The sequence below is a fragment of the Poeciliopsis prolifica genome, unplaced genomic scaffold (assembly GCF_027474105.1).
Source record: "Poeciliopsis prolifica strain line A6 unplaced genomic scaffold, Auburn_PproV2 SCAFFOLD068, whole genome shotgun sequence".
Classification (NCBI taxonomy): Eukaryota; Metazoa; Chordata; class Actinopteri; order Cyprinodontiformes; family Poeciliidae; genus Poeciliopsis; species Poeciliopsis prolifica.
The window spans coordinates 458,375-480,639 of record NW_026562443.1 but is presented as its reverse complement, the minus strand read 5'-3'; the positions used below and the strand labels follow the sequence as shown (position 1 = coordinate 480,639).

At 35.9% G+C, this 22,265-nt stretch overlaps 2 protein-coding genes across 2 annotated transcripts; both read left to right on the top strand.

Annotated features, from left to right (window-relative positions):
* The first annotated feature begins 56 nt into the window (after nt 1-56).
* Nucleotides 57-3,872, top strand: LOC129351572 (P2Y purinoceptor 4). The gene is made up of 2 exons (XM_055020491.1): nt 57-114; nt 2,827-3,872. The coding sequence occupies exons 1-2, from the start codon at nt 57-59 to the stop codon at nt 3,870-3,872; spliced, it is 1,104 nt and encodes a 367-aa protein (XP_054876466.1).
* Nucleotides 3,873-9,268: 5,396 nt separating this feature from the next.
* On the top strand, nt 9,269-22,202 carry arrdc1a (arrestin domain containing 1a). Its single transcript, XM_055020488.1, has 8 exons — nt 9,269-9,429; nt 12,332-12,442; nt 12,680-12,730; nt 16,073-16,227; nt 16,866-17,048; nt 18,311-18,487; nt 18,577-19,114; nt 21,472-22,202. The coding sequence occupies exons 1-8, from the start codon at nt 9,312-9,314 to the stop codon at nt 21,507-21,509; spliced, it is 1,371 nt and encodes a 456-aa protein (XP_054876463.1). The 5' UTR covers nt 9,269-9,311; the 3' UTR covers nt 21,510-22,202.
* Nucleotides 22,203-22,265: the final 63 nt, after the last annotated feature.

Sequence of the window (22,265 nt, the reverse complement as noted above, 5' to 3'; positions counted from 1 at the left end):
AACCACTGGCACTTACAATATGAAAAAAAAAAGAACACTCATTTTGGTAACTTCCCATGCAGCTACTGACACATGTGACAGATGAGATGGTTTTCACCCTGACAACAGGTCCTGGTAAGCTCTTGCTCAACTACTATTTATAAAGAACCAGCTGCAGTTAGAAGTTAAACAATGTTTGTTCAAATGATCTGTAAAACATTTTAGCTCAAAAGATGTTTAGTGAACTGAATTAAATCGGGATGGAGTGAAATACATGTGGGGACTTTTAGTGTTGTCTGTGGGAGTCTCCCAGAATACTGACATGAGTTTTATTTGATTCTGTGAAATGAATGGTATTTTTCTAATAAGTGGGATGATGCTATTTACCATTTACATATGCTAAATAAATTTTTAAAATGAGTGAAAGTGAAAACCTCATTAAATGCAATTGCTGCTGTTGCAGAACTCTTTCCTCTCAGCCGGTGTTTCAGCATTTATAGAATATCCAACTGTGTACTGATGAGATCATTGCATTATCAGGTACATCTACTTAAGACACCAGGTTTAAAAAATGTATTCATGTGTCATAAAGCAACACCTTAATAATACGAATGCACTAAATATTACCTTAATAATAACATAAAGATGTGATGAAAATAGGCAGATTCCATATTTACATGATGGGAAATGGTACCAATTATATTTTAGTTCAAATTTGAATTGACTTTGTTCTGGTCAACTTTTGTACTATAACTTTAAATCCTTGTTTACAGTTGAAATCATACACTAAAATAAAAAGACATTTTCTTCTCACTTAAGTTAAATCAGAGCAAACATCTATTGTTTTAGATCCCTTACTATTACATAAAGTATTTCTATTGGTCAAATGCCAGAAAACTAAGTGAAAACATTTTTCAGACATTTATTTTCTAGCTTTCTTCAAACTTATAAGTTGACATGCATTTAGTCAGTATCTAAACTGTGTAACTGGGTGTATTTTGAGGCCACACCTGGAACACCCTGCTTTCTAGTTTGACAAGTTTAAAATTTCAACAAATATCAGGAGGATTGTGCAGCAACACAAGTCTGGTTCATCCTGGGATCAATTTCCAAATGCTTGAGTGTCACATTCCTCTGTCCAAATTGCTATGCACAAGTATGAACAATTTCTCATGCAATAACTCAGTCATAAAATTTTAGATAATTTTCCTTAAGAAGACAAGAAACCACCAACAAAATCCTTTGTCTTATGTGTTTAACTGGTTGTATGCAAAACAATTTAATATTGATAGAAGTCTTTCTTGTTGTTTGAAAACCTGGATTTACTGAAATGAACCCCCTGAGTGGCCACACGATTCCACCACAGTGAAATGTCAGAACTTTGCTTTGAGGAAGTGTGATGGGATCAGCTGGGTTTAGGTGTAAATGTATTGTTTCTCAGTTCTGTAAGAATACTAAAATCAGAAAAAATGTGGTGCTTAATTCATGGTGTTTTTTGACTCACTTCAATAAATAAAACAAAAGAAAGAACGAAAAATGTACAACTTTACGCCCTACTCACCAGTTGTGCTTTAGTTCAGATGAGCAGAGGAAATGATGGGGGCTCATGAAAAAATAAAGTTATCATATCCAAATGCTTGAGCATCGCATTCATCTGTTGAAAAATAGTTTATGTATTTTTGAAAAATATATATGTAATTGTAACATTCAAGCATGTCTCCTTTCTAGAAAGGAGAAAAATATACAATTTCTGTGCTGCCACAGATCGTATTGAAGAATTGAAGGATTTTAAATATTATTTTTGATTAGGATTTTTAAATAATGCAAGTCTGCCTTCTCAGAGATCAATACATTTTACAGCACTTTACTCTGGAACAGGAGGATACTTTAAATATTTAGAGAAAGGAAACTACCAAAAACAATCAATAAAACCTCACACAACCAAAACTACAAATAAAAGAGATTATGAAGTCTCTGTAAACAAAGAATCTTAATAATCAGAATAAAAATTACTGAGGTCCTGTTAATTCATCATGCAATTAAGTTGCTTATTGCAATAGGCTTACACGTACATAAAATTTTATTGATAAATAGTAAAGTATTGTGGTTTTAAATGTGGTTTCAGTTCTCCTATTTTATAAGGATCTTCTGAGACTTCGTTCATTGATATTTGAGTATTGTCACATTTATTTAGTTCTTTAATTCCAAAAATATCAAACTATAAAGAGAGATAGGAAACTGCTGGTCAAAGGTTAAGTACATGGAAAAACCTTCATATAAACTCAAATTTCCTGTGCATCAACTGATCAAAAGTTTCAAACTATTGGCTTAAAAAATCGAAATCTGCACATAAATCTGACTTTCATGCATTGTTTGAACATAGCAGGATTGTTGAGCTGCACAAGCAAAGCCTCTCACAATGTTAAATCACAGAAGTGAGGCAGTCATTGAGAATTTCAGTAAAAATCCTCAAATGCATTGAACAAAAAATTTATGGTTTAAATTTCACTGAATGGGACATTATGTCTCCACCAGCCTACTGCAAAGCATGCAGAATTGATGCCCACGTTTTGAATGCCTTAAGATAATCAACACTGCAAACCACTTTTTGACACTTTCATTTCTATTTTTGAAGTATAAAAAGAAAATGGTTCTCAACTTTTGCAAACAGCATATTTGAGTTTAAAAGCAGGTTTCAATGTTTTGTCTCCTCTGCATATTTTCTGTCTGCCTTAGTTTGTTTTTGTATTTATGAGCTTAGCCTACAACCTTATTATGATCCAGATATTAATATTTTAATCAGGAGAGTACATCATACTAAAACACTAACCTGCTTTTTGCTCACAGGTGTTGCAACAAAAAACATGGTGGAAGTGACCACTGCTGGGAATTTCACAACACCACTAATCACCAACAACTCCTCATCTCATTGCCAGGGAGAGAACCAGCATTTTGCTCTCACCTTCTTCCTGTGTCTGGTCTTCTTCATTGGATTCCTCTTAAATATGTTCAGCTTGTGGGTGTTCTGTTGTCGTTTTCCATGCTGGACGTCCGGAACCACCCTGCAGTTCCACCTGGCCCTGAGTGACGCCATCGCCACGCCGGTGACCCCCATGATGGCTGTGTACTTTGCCATGGGTAACAACTGGCCTTTCGGCCATTTCCTCTGCCAGCTCAAGATCGCCCTGCTGAGCTCACATTTTTACGGCAGCACTATATTTCTGACTCTCATCAGCATCCATCGCTACATTACTGTGGTGCACTTCAACAAAAGCTGCTGCTTCAAACGTAAGAATTTTGTTCGAAAACTCTGTGCATGTGTGTGGTGTTTGATGGCGATCCAGGCTGTGATTTATGCAATCCTTCTCCCTCCCAGCAAAGAGAAAGGGAGCAGTCAATGTCTCTCCATCCATCAGAGACATCTGACCAATTTCTACTTCATCATTAACTTCTTCCTGTTTATCTTTGGATTCCTGCTTCCTTTCTCTGTCTCTGCTATTTGCTATGGCCGCTTGGCAAACACATTGACTAACCTTAACAGCAGCACAGCCAAAGGTCTGAAAGTCAAGCTGAAATCTCAGAGGATGATAGGTGTGTGCCTGCTTATATTTGGCGTGTGCTTCCTGCCTTTGAATATTGTACGAACTCTGGGAGTCGTGTTGAAGAAATTCTATCCAGAAGAGTGCAGTGTTCTCCAGCAGATTGAGACGGCCTACTACACCACCTGGATCTTAGCCGGTGTGAACAGTTGTCTGGACCCTGTGCTGTATTGTTTTGGTTCTCAGAATTTTCGAGATGCATTTCAGTCTCTCCGGGCTGGGAAGGTGGATGTTCCAAACAGACCGAACAGAAGTGAATCAGAAATGACTGCAAATCAGAGAGAGATGGATTAACTGAAGCCCAAAGCATAGCTTGAGTAATTTTCCACTTGTTGGAAAATTATGAAGTTTTAAACGTATATATTAAATTTAACATAAGCTAATGTGTGTAATAAAATGAATTGTAAAATGTGTTTAAAAGAAGCCTTGCCTATGTTCTGTCCTGAGGAGTGACTAATGGGTTCCTTTGCAGGGTTCTTTTATAGCCAAAAGGTGGCGCTAGTAAGTCAACAACAAAATCAGCCACCTTCCTTCACTAGAGACGAAGGAAGTAGAAAAAAATGGAAGCAGTACAGTTTCTGCAAAATCAAATGAATGAAGCCTTGTGGCAGATGGAAAGAGAACCTCGATGCGTTGAACCAGAGACATGGGAAGCCTGGATTTGAGGATGAGGACAGTGAAGCTACAGTAGATCAAATAGATAATAATCCATGTGTGATCATACTGAGAAATGCAACATCAAATCAGTCCAGTTTTTAAAGTTCAGTTTCTTTTGTTCCTTATTCTGCCAATTTTTTAAAACTATTATTCTTCATTAAAATGCTATAATTGCTTAAATTAGTCATTTAAGAATCTCAATATAGAACTTGGCATATTTCTTATCCTAATAGTTGTATTTCCTAACTTGGGATTTCAGTTAGAAAATACTTGAAGTATTTGTTGACTTGGGGGAGGATAACTTGATCCCCCCTTGCAAAAAGAAAAATTGGTAATTATAAGAATATGATGTCTAGTCCTGGAGACAAAAGTTGCCCAAAATTACCTTGGAGAGGGAGGAGCCAGCAAGATGGTGGAGTGAGTGGTTGTTCTTTACAGCTCTCTGGGATTGTCTGAATAGGTAGCTGTTATTGCTACTTTAATAACAGAATAAATACTGCCAGCCATGACGGGTCAGGGAATTTATTATTACTTCTACTACTGATGCATCAGTACAAAATCAAAAGTCTTTCCCCAAAATCTTCCCGTATTCTTGACCACAACATCTTTTATACTTCCCGGTATCCCATTAGTGGGTGTTGGGAAGTCTTGACCAATCATGTATTGCTTTTAGTTTTTACGTCAAAACTAAAAGCAATAGTTTTGATCTCGTGATTTAAAATCATGAGGTCGATTTTAGACCAATCGACCTTGTAAACTTGAAGACATCCGGTCCATTTCAGATTTGCAAAACAAGTTAATTAATCACAAATTGTTGTTCTTATCTATCTCAACAGCTTACTTACCAAATCATACTTTGGTCCAACTTTGTTCTTCGCATGCAAGGGAGGAAAGTTATAAGGTCATTATGACCCAGCTAGGCACCAGAATCTTTCTGCAAAAACAAGTCCATAAAAAGTACTTCTACTCTCGTACTACATCAGTCCCAGAGCCTTTGTTATCAACAGAGGAGGAAAGAGGAAAGAACTTGAACCTGCTAATGAGTAGAAGACATCTTGAGAATCAGAACTAACACTTAAATAATGACATTTAAATATTGTAAAATCCCCATTTATTATATAATTTCTTTGTTGGGAGAGTTTCAGGGTAAGAAGCTGCAACTCTTAGTAGCATTTCTCTGTTTAAAGTTATTTCACTCAATGGTCGAGGGTTAAGGAATAACACAAAAAGAATGGCCATTTTTTAAATATTAAAAATTTTAAAGCTGATTTCTGTTTTATCCAAGAAACTCATTCAACTGCAAATGATACTAAATTCTGAAAAAATCAGTGGGGGTACACACTATGGCTGGCATATGACACCACTCAATCAGCAGGAGTGGCAACATTACAAAATAACTTCAACGGATATGTATTATGTTCACTCTTAGATACATATGGACATTTCATTTTATTAGTTGTATCAATAAATACAATAAATATTGTAAATATTGTATTTATTACCCAACAAAATTATTTTGTTGGGTTCTATATATTGGTATATACCAAAGCAGAAAATATGCAACTTTATGATACATTAAGTATCAGGGTGACTTACCTATGTGGAAAATATCACAATATTAATATTATTATTAGTAGGGACTTCAAGTCAACTCTTAATGATACATTAGATAGATTTCCTCCAAAGGCTAATACAAATTCAAACACAGTTCTAGAAAACTTTATATCAACATTTGGCCTGACTGATTTATGGAGACAAAATAATAGCTCCAAAGTTAAATTTACGTGGCAAAACAAAACAGGCTTCTTTAAATCAAGAATTGATTTCTGGCTGGTATCTGATTTAATAACTGATGAAATTAAGTCGAATATTCTTCCAGCTCTATTATCAGATCACAAGCTTTTTTTAATTGAAAAAATTAAATTAAACCAGTATGGAAAAAATAAAATTACAGCTTACTGTAAACTCAACACTTCACTGTTAGAAAATAAGACAGGAGAAGGAAACATTAAACAAATAATTATAAAGTATCGGAATAGAGCTTGCAGTCAGAAGGAATTTAGTAAAAATTGGGAACTCCTAAAATATGAACTGCGGAAAATGTTTATGGAAACTGGAGCTGAAATTGCTAAAAGAAAAAGAAAAATTGAATCAGAAGTAATAAAAGAAATTATCTCATTTAAAAATGTTCTCCCAGAAAATATATCTAAAGAACAAAAGATTAGATTAAACCATTTGCAACTGAATCTGGATAATATTTACATTTCTAAAGCTAAAGGAGGGTACATCAGAACGAGACAGAAATGGTTAGAGAAAGGAGAAAAAAACTCTTCTTATTTTTTTAGATTAGAAAAAAAAAATCTAATAGTATTATGAAACTTTAAATCAATAATAATATCTATGAAGACCCTATTCAAATATTTTCTTACTGTGAAACTTTTTCCAAGAACTTTATCAGTCAAGATGTTCTGATGAAACTATTACACAATTTATTAACTCTGAATAAAATGCTACAAATTAGTGAAAATAATAAAGAACTATGTGATTCCTTGATTACACTGGAAGACAACCAAAAGTCCATCAATAAATTAAAACAAAATAAATCACCAGGAACTGATGGCCTCAATGCAGAATTTAATGAAAAAAAATTCAGAATAGCTATCGCCATTTTTACATCAAGTATGTCTTGAAAGTTTGGATTCTGGATCAATTCCACCAACAATGACCCAAGGTCCGATTACATTGATCCCTAAACCACAAAAAGACAAGCGTCTTCTGGATAATTGGAGACCAATTACATTTCTACAAAATGACTGTAAAATTATTATTGCTACAAAAATTATGAATACTCTAGAAGAAGTGGTTGATGAAATATCAGGTAGACATATAACTAATAATATTAGGCTTATATTGGATTTGATAGATTACTCAGTTTTAATAGAGGGGGATGGTCTTTCTAGATTTTTTTAAAACCTTTGACACAGTTGAACATACATTTTTGTTTCAAGCAATACAAGTATTCGGATACGAACAAAACTTATTTAAAAGTTGCCAAATGTAATGCATCTGTAAAATTGTCACATGGCTGCTCTAAAAGATTTTATTTGAAAAAAGGTCTCAGACAAGGGTGTCCAGTCTCCCCATATTTATTTATTCTGGCCTTGTGAATTCTTTCAGTTAAAATCAAGGAAAAAAATAATAGGGATTAATGATGCAAACAGAAACTCGCTGATGACACTGCTCTTCTTTCAAAGAATACATGTGAAATAAAAAACTGTCTTGAAATCATCAACACTTTCTCCAAAGCTTCTGGTTTGACTCTAAATCTAAACAAATGTGAAATACTTTCCATTAAATCTCGTTTAAAAGATATATTCCTCAACAGTCCCATAAAAGACAAAGTTAAATTTCTTGGAATCACAATAATTAAAGATCAAAATATAAGATCAATAGAAAATTTTAATCCTATAATTAAAATAGCTGAACAAAGATTTCATCTATAGCTCCAGCAAGATCTCTCTCTTAGGACATTCATTATTAGTCAAAGCTGAAGGGTTATCTAGACTCGTTTATCCGGCCAGTGCTCTTGGTGTTCCCAAACAAATCAGTACCGACGTTAATAAAATAAACTTTAATTTTATATGGAAAAAGAAATGCCATCTCATCAAGAAAAATATTCTAATCAATAAAGTTGAAAAAGGGGGAATTTAAGCCCTTGATTTCACATCTTTAAACAATTCATTCAAAATTAAATATTAAAAAAATCTAAAAAATACCCAAACTCGAATTGGAACAACTTTGACAAAATTGGAGCATTACCCTTTCTTCTTAGATGCAATTACAGTATACCCAAAATACCCTTAAAATGACCTACATTTCATAAACAAGTGCTGTTAAGCTGGTCACTTTTGTAATTATATCTGGAATAATGAAAACATTAAATACAGAAATAAGACAATCTCTTGTAGAAAATGGGTTGATAGAGGAATATTACTTGTAAGCCAGTTACTAAATCCAAATAGTAATTTATTGTCTTATTCTGACTTTATGTTACTTTTCCAAATTCCTGTTACTCCTAAAGAATATGCAGTGGTATTTGACGCAATCCCTAGTGGGTCATTAAAGCTTTTATCATCTTTACCTCCAGGTCAAATTCACTCAATGCCAAATTTTGATCCAAATTCCATTTATATTCATTATGATTGTGATTACAATCAGAAAACAAACAACAAAATGTTAAGAAATATTCTATTAAGAGATGTTGTTTTTTCACCAGAATGTATATTTTATTTGTCCAACATTTTTGAAAATATAAATTGGAAGTGGACTTGGTTGCTACAAAAAAATACTTAATAAACAAAGTAAGATAAGTTTCTTATCAAATTGTCCATAATGTTCATCCTGTTAAAACATTTTTGATAAAAAATATATATAAATGGGATTTGGACCCTATGTGTACGTTCTGTAAAAATAATGAAGAAAAGCTTGTTCATCTCTTTTGGCATTGTAATTACACCAAAATATTCTGGAGAGATATGTCAAATTATTTTCATCAAAGAAATTTCAATATTACTTTAACATATAAGGATGTTTTGTTTGGAATGGAGAAATGTAAACTTGTCAAAACAGAATTTTTATATGTTGTTAATTGTTTTATTAGTTATGGTAAATATCATGCTCACACCTCCAAGTGTTTACAACAAAAACCAAATTTTCAGATTTTTTTTTTTTTATCTTGTGTTAACATCTATGTGGAATCCTTAAAAAATAGCTCAAATTCTAAAGCCAATAACTGCCCTCACAAAACTGCAACCCTCGAGCACCGATTTGATTTTGACATTGTAAAATAATTGTTCTACGTTATGTAAAGCCCTTTGTTGTTGTATTTGTTTGTAATTATTAGACAGTTATTATTGTCTAATAATAGATCTTGTATGCTCTATTTTGCAATAAAAAAAATTAAAAAGATTACCTTGGAACCGCTGCTGACGTCAAAAAGGGGCGGAGGTAGAGAGCCAGGTACTGAGCTCAGCTCTCGTGCGCTGCTCAGGTGATTGTTGGTTTCGGTGCGATAACATGGGGAAACTGGAGGCCTTCGAGGTCGAGTTTAACGAGAACAAAGTTGTGTACACTCCAGGAGAGTCCATTTCTGGGAAGGTGACAGTCAAACTGAACCAGCCGATTCAATGCAAAGGTAGGAAACCTCGGCTGAACGTCTCCGTCCCCGTCCTGGTGGGAAATGCTCGTGTCGCTGAACAAGGAAGTGGGGAAATGATTTAGGATCAAGGACAGTCGCGCAGTTCCGTTTCACTTCGAGACCTGCTGGATTTAGGAAAACACCTTGTAGTCTGTGGGACTTTTTGAACCACCTGTATGACTGGGCGGTTCGGAGAGGATGAAGGGGTGAAATGGAGGTTGAAATGTTTTTAGAAGCCAAAATATTGAAGAATAACTGTTGTTTAAAGTCAAAGTTGCATCTTTTATATTTGTAATTAACTTCTGATAATATGTTTTATATTGTTTATTTATTTATGTAGTCAGGTTGAGCTGCATCATTTATCATATGAGGCACTGGAAAGGCCTCAAACAACAAGAAAAAACATGAGCAGACTTGATTGGCAGCGTTTCAGTGAATTAATTAAGCTTTTATAGTTTTCTTGACTGAGCATTAAATACCAAATAGAAGAAAAATAAATTGTGTAACTTTTGGTTGACTGCACTGGAAATTCTTCTTATAAAAGCGTAAAACCTTTGGATGATGAGAATTCACTCTTCTAAACTCTTGTGTCATCAGGAGAAGGGAAAAGGGTCACACAGATACTTTTAAATCTGGTTTTTCTACAGCCCACAGACCTCTTCACTGAGATTGGACCAAAACCTTCAGACAGTCATGTTTCTGAGCTGATTCTCACAGGCTGAAGCTGGCTGAAATTCTGCTACCTTCCCACTGAGAGCTGGTTCCCATGTTGGGAGTGGCACTGTGTTTATGGTCCTTCCAGTTAGTTGACATTCCTGTTCACGCTGTTCTGTTTGTCCTCTAACCTCAAGGCTCAATCATTTGGACATTCTCATTCAGGGTTTGAGATCAATGGATTTGGTCCAAAGGTGTTCGATTTTCACTCGGTGGATCTTCTCAAGTCATTGAAGAATTGTTTAGTCCCTTAACTGTCACTCTCAAAATACTTTTAGATAAGTCGGTGGATCTATCAGGTCACCGATGTTGTCAGGACAGTTAAGAATTTATAGAATTTTTCAAAGCTATATTTTTTAACTTGTCAGGAATAATTGTAGAAATATGAGCATCATTTTCTAAACTTTTTGGAAGTTATTTCTGTCTTTATTATCCTGCCACCCCTGAGGCATTCTGCTGCACACTGACACCACACCAGAACCTGGGATGATTCTATTGGACCATATCAGGTTTCTATAGAAGGTCCTGCAACTATTAGAAGACTTGTATTAAATTGATATGCCAGTATATGATGAGTACAGTGACTGATTCTATTTTTCTTCCATTTAATTTTGTTGTAGTCATTTAATCATTTTCTCTACAGATGCACTGATGAGGCTGATCAGGCACATACCGAGGTCCGGCCATGCCAAATTCAGATTTTTTTTTTTTTTTTTTTTTTTTTTTTGGCTCTAGTGGCTTTTATTTAACTTTATTGGGTGGAGAGAGAAGGGGGTGAAGGAATGCAGCTAATGAGCCAAGACTGGGTATTAAACCCAGACCTCTGCCAGGACTGCAGCCTGTGCACATGGTGCACTGCTCGACCTAGGGTTTTCTTCTATAACTACAGAACATACAACTAGATAAATATAAATGTAGAAATCATTGACCATGAAATGAAAAAATGCAATAGTTTCTGAAACTGTAAAAGTAATTTTGAATCTCTTACAAGATCACTAGTATTCATGTATCATATTCATGTATCCACATACCTCACCTTTCTTTAATTATCACTAAAATAAAATTTAATCACTAAAAAAAATTGTGATAAAATTTTTTAGTGATAATAAAGGACAGGAGTTATATTAAAAACTTCTGTTAGTGATTTTAGTCTTTGGTCTCTGAAATGAACCAATATCCAGACTGGTGAGCCAACAGGAAACTCTAATTTCCAAAATTCTCATGAGAAATTAAAAGTAACATGCTGTGGCATCTTTACTGACTACAAAGAGAGAAATGGTTTCTGTTCTAATAGACTTTATATTAACTAGCATTTTTTTATTTTTCAGTAATGAAAAACTTTCCTGATTTGTTGGTGCATCACTTCACAGTTATTTGTACTGTAGAGAGTGAGTCTATTGTCAGTTATAGAAGGAATGATAAGAACTGCGGTCTCAGTATGAAACATGTAATATGTAATGCAATCAACCGATGTGAAAACATTAATCAGCAGTTCTGTTAGCACTGGTAGTTGCTGCAAAAAGGTTCCAGGCTCAAAAAATGGTCTTGAGTATATTATAAAGCAGTTTACATATTCTCCTCATACATGTGTGGATTGCCTCCAGGTGCTCCAGCATGTATTTTAACAGTATTTTCATAACTGTGATTAACAGTTCTGCCACATTATGACATTTCTCCCTGCCTCTACTCATCACTGCACTTCAGTCTGACAAACTGAGGATCCATGTTTGTCAGACTGATACTCTTAATACAGTAGTTGCTGTGGTTATATAGTATAAAGCTGTATATGTCTTGCTGTAAACATCCTGTCTCCTGTTACATTAGTGTGATGAAGTGTTAACATCAAACACTTCTCATAGAGTAAAAATGTAGCAAATGATAATTTGTAAATAGTCATTGTTCAGTAACATAGTTTTGCTTTATTGTACAACATCTAAATGAATAAATATAGGCTTCAAGGCCCAGCAAAGCAATGAAGTGGAACACAGTTCTTCCTGTTTTGTTTGTTTGTTTTCTAGATTCACAGATGCTTATGCTCATGATTTTCATTTCAACAGTAGAGATTCCAGAGTATTTTTTTCTTTGATAATTTAACATTTACTGAAAGCTGCTTAAGCTATTAGCACTCAGACCCTGCTTAATTTTTAAAACTATTTCCTGTCTGTGTTTTTTATTTCATCCTCAGCCATCAAAGTGATCTGCAATGGTTTCTGTGGCATCACCAGTAAGATAAATGACACTGCCTGGACAACAGAGGAGCAGTACTTTAACAACACCATCTCTGTTGCCGACAAAGGTACAGTCCAGCAATGATGGCACTGTTCCCTTTAGCAAGTGGGCTTGTCAGGATTATTTTTGACATGTTTCGTAAGTAAATATCGGTGTGACTTCTTTATCATCCAAACGATAATAAGGTGTGTGTAACTGAAGTGTAAAAACTGCACAAATGAAAGCTGCATATGCCAACCACTGCAGCCCTGGGTGAAAAACAGGAGGCTGATTGTTTTCTGTGCTCTCTTTGTGTCCCATACAGGAACCCTGAAGCAGGGCGACCACCAGTTTCCCTTCAAGTTTCTCATACCAGGTAGGATTGATGAGTGACGGGATGAACGCATGCCGCTTTGCATTCTTTCCCATGATAGTGGGTTTTTCCCCTCGCAATTTCAGTCAGGCTGCAATGTTTTGCATGTGAATTTATGCCGTCATAGTAGCCTGGACTGGCAACAGTTACCTGAGACTCAGGACACTGATTTTTCTTTTTAGTGAGAGAAAATCTTCCTAGATTTTCATTTTGGACCACAGAGCAATCAACAATCAGGACTTCTTTTAGGAATTCTTCTAAAAAACTTATCCTTGAGCCAGGGTCCTCAGGGTGCCGGGCTGTTATGGCAGCTGGAGAACTCGGCACATCTTTCCTAGCTTTTTTTCTTCTTGGTATCACAATGTGGATTAATTAATTCTTATGGTGTTCAAGCAGATGGTTCTATTAGTCAGATATAACCTTGAATTTGGAGCCTTCTGGGTATTTTTAATTTCTTAAGATGGACTAATTATGCTCCCATATTACTATAAATAATCTTACATAAAGCTTGACTCATCCTGGAATAAGTTACATGTTAGCTGTTTCAATATCACTTGTAATGTTCTAAATGTCTGTTGGCTTGGTTCTAGTGCAAACTTTTGTCTTTAATAATGAAAGGGGTTGTTGAAACAGCAAGACTGATACACTTCAGGTTGTGCATCAGTGAAGAGATTATCTCTAGTTTCTTATAGTTCATCATTATTGCACTATACTGTCAGCGATCAGAGAGAAAACTGCCAATCCCAGCTTTGTCACTACTGCCAACTGGGCCTTTTTTTCTGAGTGACAGTGAAGAAATGAGCCCAATGCGTCTGCAGAGGACTTCATAAATACTGACTGATGGTTGAAAACACTGTTAGCATTTGTGTTCAAAATCAGAGTAAAACCATATTTGGAAATTGGACTCATAATTTTAAGGATCACGTGACAAATTATGTGATTTCATAAAGAAAAAAAATCACAGTTTTCAGAAATTCATAATCCAACAAAAGGAGGATTTTCCATGTTAAATTTGAGACTCTGGAGTTCTGTTTCAAATCCCTTGCCATAGTAATTTATTGAAAACACTCCTTTACAAGTAAAGAGTTACAACTAACTCCTTAATTAAATGTAAAAACTTTAACAGAATTTTTAACATAAAAATTATGTTAAAGATAACATAATCTGTTATTTCTGCATAAAATTTGCATTTTTATTCAGAATTTTGTAAAAATAAGTGTTTATGTTTTTATGCTTTTCAGCAGCTGTCGGGCTACTAAGACTCATTTGGAAATATTTATCTTGCTATGAGAAGATTTGCTGATTGCATGGTTATGTGGTTAGCATGGCTAAAAAGGCCTCATGTAAATTCAGTCCACTTACAGATCAATATGATACAGCAAATAATGGGAATTTACACATAGATTTAATCTTATACTAAATACAACATTCAAAATATACTTATTAGTTTCATAAATTTTTTGAATGACACAATAACCCAAAAAGACAAGGGCCAACTTTGACTTTGACTGTTCCTTCCTAAAGTACCATAGATCTGAGAAAATAACGGTAGAAATTCATAGCTGTCTCCATGTAAAGTGGTCAAACATGCAGATACAGAATTGGAATTTAATTAATCGGGCAGAAAAGTAAAGCTGGATTGTTGGATTTGGTTGTCTGGTGTACTGGACTGTCTTTATGTATGCCATCATATTTTCTTATTGAGAGACATGAATAATTTTTGCATTCCATTTTGAATTCCAAATGATGTGGTTGGCAAGTTACTGTTGTTTTTCACTCCACACTCATTTTCAGACTGTTATTGTCTATAATCATTTGACAGCGATGCCTGTAAACTGTCTGCATATTAGCCAGAACAGGTTCAAACAAAACATTTTTCTGCTGAGAAAGTATATTAGTAGTGTTGATTACTTATCTGATTTCAAAGACTTTAATTAAGTGAAACTCGCTGACTCCTAAACTTTGGTTTAATTTAATTTGATCACACAGCTTGTTATGGTGTTGTAGTGTGACCCACGTAAATGATAAAAACAGGTCATAGAAGGCTTGTGCGGGGTTCATTTGGATTATCTCAACACTGGAACAGTCAGTCAAGTATTTTGTCAAGTGAAATCAATAGGTCTCCTTCCGATAGAAGTGTTTGGCTGTCAGTTCTTGGTACCAGTTTTCTGGTGCCAGAGTCAGGCATTAACTCTGTTCTGACAGAGTCCTTTCCTTAAAGAACAGGCAAAGTTTCTCTGATGGACAACTTGAATTATCAAAAGTCTGAAGTCAAGCTAAAGGCAAGCAATATTAAAGGAGTGAAGTGAACTTCACTTTTGTGAAACAAACGCCTATCACTTTGTTTTCAAGTTGTTGAGCTTTATGTCCTCAGTTCCCATTGAGGACATAAAGTTCCTACAGAGCACTTGTGCCTGAAATGACAAGCCTTCTCACCTTCATTCTGAGTCATCAGCAAAGAGATGTCTCATGTCTCCAGGAAATTGTTACAAACAAATCTTGAATTATCAAAGAATGTTTTGTTGAACTCCAAAGAGAATGACCAAATGGAACATTTATCTCAGATGACATGTTCAGTCCTGGTCAGAGGTATTTAGACTCGAGGTGTGTTTTTATGTGGGTTCTGACGCGATAAGCAGTTTCTCCTTTTAAACTGGGTCGCTCCACGGTGACACATGGCAGTTTCTGACATGAGACTGAACTGAGAATATGAAGATATTTCTGGATAAACATCTTGACTTAGATGATTTATTTGTTGACGTGGACTTTGTAGTCATTTACTTCCTGCCATGCTTTGACTTCATAGACTCTGACGCAACACAGCGCTATATCTTTGTATTTTAGACTTGGATAAACCACTTTCTTTTTGAGATTATTGTTCTTTCTAGGTAAAGCTGCCTCTGCATTGCAAGATGTAAAAACAATAAACCAGCCCGACCAGACTTTTACATTGTTCCACAACATTGTGTGGGTGTGTGTATGGGTGTGTGTGTGCCTGTTTATCTATTTAAGACCCTTTTTGGTAAAAGGGCCAATAAGCCTGGCCCTAATGTGACAGACTGCCGAGTTATTAAAATAAATCCTAATATAACTGGATAGACAAATGTGTCTTGTTCTTATCTTTTTCACTTTGTTTTCAGGTTGTTTATGTGATCTAATAATGTTTCAAGATTTGGAAGTAACAAGAACTCTTTTTTCTATTATGTTTAATAAATGATCAAATTGAATCTGAATTTTAAAGTAAAAGCCATGTCACGATGAACTGTGTTTTAGAGTGAAATTGATCAGATTTTGAGCATTTCATAAAAGAAAACATGATGGTTCTGTTATGCTCATCTCCCACAGCCTCTTCCCCAACCTCTTTTGAAGGCAGTTATGGCAAAATCATTTACAGAGTGAGGGCTTTTATCGAAACTCCTCGATTTGCCAAGGACTACAGCACAGAAAAGCCTTTCTACCTGCTGAGTCTTCTTAACCTGAATGAACTGCCAGACATATGGGTGAGCTATTCTGGATTTTTCTACATATTAGTCCTGGCACATCAGGTTGGTGGTGGATGTGAGTGTTTAATTAAAGATCCAGGTGGTAAAATGGAACATTTCTTTCGTAGGGAAGAAAATAAACTGGATATTCATAAATGTAGAACAGAGATAGGCAAGCTAAGCTGTTTGGAGGTCGTTGTGTAGAGAGGATGTTGAATTTATTGAACAAGGGATCTTTACACTCCAGAGTGCCAGATTAGAGTATAAGTGATGAGACTTGTGTATCTCCCAAACACTTTCAGGCCTGGTTTTGACATTCATCTTGATTTAGTCACACTGGAACAATGCTAAATACCAGTAAAAACACACAGGAAACATATTGAAGAGAAGACTTTCACTGGCATTAGCAGCACATTAATGCTACTCTCGGATACATTTTTTCAATTCATCAATCAAGAGAGGTTTTAGCCAAAGTCTTAAGTAGATCACAAAATACAGAAATAAGAGAAAAAAGATACAATGTGAATGTTTAATTGTGGGTAGTTTTTTTTTTTTTTCCTGTGTCAGACTTTGAGAGAAAAGAAAAGACCAGTAAAAGATTCAATGGAACATATTTACAAACCAACTGATCATTTTGCCCTTGTTCTTCTTTACAGGGACCATCCACTTCTGAAGTAACTCAACAGTTTACCTATATGCTTCTAAAAACGGGGACAATTGTTCTGAAGGCCGAAACAGATTTGAAAGGTTACACACCAGGCCAGATCATCAAGGTGTCGGCCTACATCCATAACCAGTCCTCAAAGCCCACAGGCCACATAGCTGCCAGCCTCATGCAGGTAAAAGCTTTTCGATGCACAAAAAATATGTCTGAAAGAATGTTTTATGTCACCTATTGCTATATACATAGTTAATGAGGCCTTACCTTGAGAAGGCATTCACTGCAGTTCTTTCTTTGAGGTGCATCAGGATTGATTTGAGAATACAACAGGAGGTGTGACTTGCAGATTGAGTTGCTTTAAAAAAAAAAAGGTTGTTATAAAGAAGCAGGAGCACTGTATGGTATTTCTGTGCCACTGTCTCTACAACCTCTGTTCCCGAACAGAAAAAAAAGAAACAAAACAGTGACTCTGACTCCCAAGCAGGAATTCCTTCACTCCAGAAACCAGCTTCACTGATGCATCCCTTCAAGACGTCAAAAATCAAGCTTTGCTTGAACTAGTTGAGTTTAGGCATGGCTCCACCATTGCTCCTGACAATGGATTATTCTCAGGAGGTTTATTTATTTATTTAAAAGCAATAATATCTGAGGGGACAAAACTTTATTTAAAATGGGCTCATTTCCAGCTTCTATAGTCCACATTTCTATAGATATATGGACTGTAGATATTGTCCACACAGATTTGGACGATATAGATGTATGGATCAGTCATCTCTATCCGAATGATCAGGTCTTCCCAAGGCACATAAAAGCTGAATGGGTATAATGGCATTTCTACAAATTTGATGGTTGAATAATAGACTATAAACATTTTATATTTTTGTTGGTGAGGTAGCACCAAAAATAATTTTTGAATTGAAAATTACTATTTTGCTGATATATGGTTTTATATTTGAACTCAATTAATTTCAGTTAGTGAATTATAGACCCTGAAATTAACTATTACAATTGGTGCAGGCTCACCACTAGAACAAAGAGAATGCCCTTCATCCAAAGCAATATTGTAAGGTTTTTACGGTGGCCCTGAGGTGCAAACCACTTCAGCAAATTGAAAGCACAATTACAATAATCATAATGTTCTTTGATCAGCATTTGACCCTGTTTTGGACCCACAGTTGAAATGTTCATAGAAAAACGACCAAAGCTAAAGAACACTCAGAGAAACAAAAAGATAGGGATCTTGAAGTCAAAATGGGTGATGAATAGGCAAAGATTCTAAATCAACTGCTCTTCTCCTATTTTAAATATTTAATAATTCACAACACCTAGCTTTGCCCTTGTGGTTTTTTGTTCTTTGTGCTTTTCTGTGAAAACCTACTTTTTAACACCATGTCACATTCAGCTTTCCTTTAGTAATTTCCATATTGTTACTGTTTTCAGAGGGTGACCTATGAGACGAAGAAGCCCACCCTTGATCTGAAGTCCATAGTTGAGGCAGAAGGCGGTGAGGTAAAGAGTGGTAGAGAGATGAAGTGGGAGGAGCAGATCATTGTTCCTTCCCTCCCTCAGTCCTCACTGAATGGCTGTGAACTTATAAAGATTGAGTATTATGTCAAGGTAATATAAGACACTTCATGTCTTTCAAAGTTTATTATGTTGTTATTAGAGAATGATTGACTTAGTGAATCAGTTTATTCTGTTTTCAGGTTAGCCTGAAGTCTCCCGATGTCTCGCTGACATTACCGATCCAAATTGGAAATGTCTCACTTGACAAAAAACGCTGTCATTCCAAAAAAGAAAGTCCTCCTTCCAAGAAAGAGCTAATAGCCCCTGAATCGGAAGCAGACCCCCCGACATCTTCCTCCATGAACACACCACCAGCTAAACCTGGTCCTAGACCTGCTCCCCGTCCCACACCCCGCTCCAGGATGTCCTCCCACAGCTCCCCCAGTGCCCCTCCTGCTGAGTACCACCATGGAGCAGAAGGTGGGAACTTGATGACTGGCAACTTTCCCAACAAGCGTCAGTCTCAGGCAGTATCCCCCAATGCCTTCAGCTATGCTCCAGGCCTCTTCTTTCCCCAGAACGAACTACCCAATGCGTCTGCCCCTGCTCCAAGTGGACCTTCATCTAGAGGGTCGATAGGGGCCACGGCTCCTTACCCCTCTGGTATTGGTGCCCACCCAATAACAGCACCACTCAGTCACCCTCTTCCAGACTATGGAACCTCAGCCTACCCACAAGGTGAGTTTTTATGTATGCTAGCTTTATGGGAGAATTCTACTGCCATAAAGGGTGAAGCTTACATTTTCAGTTTGAATATAGGATTTCATCTCTTCGTTCACAAAACTTGCAGTGCTTGCACTCAAAACTTTGATATCTTTCAAATATTTTTTCAAATCTTTATGCTCCTGCTCAGACTTTGTCCTCATGCACAGATTATATATCTGGCTCTGGTACCCTAGTGGCTGGAACCTGCCACTACTAAGCTGACTCAGCTTAGTAGTGGCAGGAACGGCACATCAAGTGCGGTTACTACTTGCCACTGTGACGATTTGAACTTGCTGTTGCTCTTCTTTTGAAAGAATGTCATGACTCTGAAAGTTGTAGCAAGGAGCTAAAAGCTGAAGTTGCTTTTTCCTACACCCAGTGGGCAGTGTAGAAAGACCAGGTGTTTCAATTGATTGTGGCAACAGAGGAACACCCAGTAGAAGGAAACAAATGCACCCAGTAGAAGGAAACCGTGGGAGGAGGCTCCCACTGCCCACGATTGAACCTTTGCAACTACCTTATGTCATTTAATCATTCAAGGTGCCATGATGTATGTTGGAAGTGAGGGATGGCAGTATTAAACAGAGCAACTAAAATAATTTTCCAAAGTTGTTTTTGTCAGTTTACTCATGGCTTCTACTTTTCGAGTCAAGATAATTTATCTGTGAACATTACACACCTGGTTGGGGCTCGACTCGTAAATAGCGACTCGCTTGACTCTACTTTTCAAATCAAGCTAATTTCTCTGTGAACGTTACACACCTGGTTGGGGCTTGTAGTCGGTGGATTTTCAAAAGTTGGAAATGGCTAGCTTAGACACCCACCCATTCCTCATTCCTTCTGATGCAGACCTTCTCAATAAAACAAAATTTGATATCTTTCAAATCATACTTGCACTGATACAGTATATGAACGTTAATCTTCTTGCTTTTTAAAAAGTGTTCACTGCAAATCAGCAATTACACCGAGGGCTTACAGACACGATGAATGACAGCTGCTCTCCATCATCGCCAAATCTTTCATTAAAAGTTACATTAAAATTACAAGTTGGGTTTGAGTCCTTGTTTGTTTCTGCAGCCAACCTTGCAGCACCCTATGACCATTTTTAAAGTGAAATAAACTAAATAAAAGCAATATAAGGTTACAGATGTCTGTTTTGAGACAGATGTGGAAGCACATTGGTTGTTTTGGCAGAGTGGGTGGAGTTCTGGAGAGTGTGACATCACCTGCAAAGGCTTAATAAAACTTTATTTATAGCCTGGCTAGACTGGTTGCCAGGCAATGGTTCTGCTTGTTCCATGACAGAGCAGAAAACTATTTGCAAGCAAGCAGAAAGGTTTGTGAGTGAAGATTTAATCTGTACAGAGAGAAGTTTTAAAGTGAGGAGAAAATCTGACCAGATGAGAGGGCACAAAGAATATTTGAAAGAGAGCAGAGGTTTTGGGTGAAGCATTACAAGTTTTGAGAACAAATGGATGAATTCCTGCATTCAAACTGAAAATGTAAGCACAAATATTACAAGTTCAGAGAACAGCTTTCAAACTGAGAATGTTTGACGTATATCGGTAAGATCCACGCATATTACATCTGTCACTGCAATGCAAAGATTCACTGACTTTATTCATAAGTTAGCACTTAATCATATAAATTAGTAATTACTTTTGGTCAAGCGCTTTTAAAAACGCTTTTTTCATTGGTGTTCAAATTTTTTTTAAAGGGCTAGAACATTTGAAAGCTTCTGGCATTTTTTTCAGAAACTAATATTCTAACTTGCAGCAGTTAGTCATTTCTGTTTGTAGTTTCTTCTTCAGATTGTGGGGTTTCTGAGACAACAGGTGGACATCAATGTCTGAGCAGGTATAATGGGTCCAGCTATGACCCATCATAGCTGGACAAACTTGTTGTTTAAAGAGATTGATTCCATCTAATTATGTCAGAATATTGTTCAGTCATTAGAAATTCAATATGTTTTGTTAAAATTATTTTGTAATATATTTCAGCACAGGGACATGAAACAAATTATTATATAATTTAAAAAATTACATCTAGTTTTTAAAATAAAACCGATAAATTTGATTGAGGTATATATATCATTAACTCTCTCTCTCTCTCTCTCTGTCTCTCTCTCTCTCTCTCTCTCTCTCTCTCTCTCTCTCTCTCTCTCTCTCTCTATATATATATATATATATATATATATATATATTATTTCAGTTTTAAAAAATGGACACATTTCCTAAGTTATTTATTTGATGCAATTTGGCACTCTTTACTCTTCATAATACAATAACATTGTGCTTTTGTGTGATGGAGTTTGTGTTTGTGTTTTCCAGAAGCTCCTCCTTCCTACAGTGAGACCTGGAACACATGAAGTTCATCAAAAAACCAATACCAGGACAGAAACAATGTGGGAATTATTAAACGAGGACAATGTGGGCATATTTCCAGGATTACTTTTTTTTTTTTTTAAATAAACCCAGAATACACAGAGCAGACCAGGAGGAAACCTGGAGCAAATTGGGTTCCGTTTGGACTCTATACCTGGATTTTCTGCAGTTTTGAAACTCTTTTAAAAGTATGTTTAATGTCTTGCATTTGATTAATACAAATAGAAAATAATTTTATTTTCATGTGTTTGAAATAAATTTTTAGTTGTTGGTGGTTTTATTTCCTTTTCTAGCCTCAGTGATGTACTACTAAATAGTTTAACACAGAAACTGAATCAGCAAGATTAATTTTGAGTGTTTTGACAGCTGTAAGGATATAAGTGATCATTGCTAGTTTTGTGCCTTTGCTCTTTTCATGTCCAATTTCGTTCTCATTGAAATCTTCACATCAGTGATGTGTACTGATTTTGCTTGTACCTCTTATGTTGCTGTTAAATTAATGCTATATCACTGTGATTTGAGCTTTTATTTGGCCATTTATTATGTGTTTTATATTCAGTCATGTAGAGTAGTGGAGATATATAGCCTAGTCTGTAAAATCAAGGAGGATTTTATGTTTATTTATTGTGTTGAATGTCTTCCTGCTGCCATTTTTAATAAATTGAATTACAACGAGAGGGATGCTGCTTATGTATTAATCAGCTGCTGATCCTCAGCAAGCTCTGCTCTGGAGACACTGT

Bases quoted from the DNA above. Each gene is read 5' to 3' on its own strand.
- LOC129351572 (XM_055020491.1), top strand. From the start codon at position 57: ATGCAGCTACTGACACATGTGACAGATGAGATGGTTTTCACCCTGACA. The intron at 115-2,826 runs GTAAGCTCTTGC...TTTTGCTCACAG, and splicing joins CACCCTGACAACAGGTCCTG to GTGTTGCAACAAAAAACATG.
- arrdc1a (XM_055020488.1), top strand. From the start codon at position 9,312: ATGGGGAAACTGGAGGCCTTCGAGGTCGAGTTTAACGAGAACAAAGTT. The intron at 17,049-18,310 runs GTAAAAGCTTTT...TACTGTTTTCAG, and splicing joins TAGCTGCCAGCCTCATGCAG to AGGGTGACCTATGAGACGAA. The intron at 18,488-18,576 runs GTAATATAAGAC...TTCTGTTTTCAG, and splicing joins AGATTGAGTATTATGTCAAG to GTTAGCCTGAAGTCTCCCGA.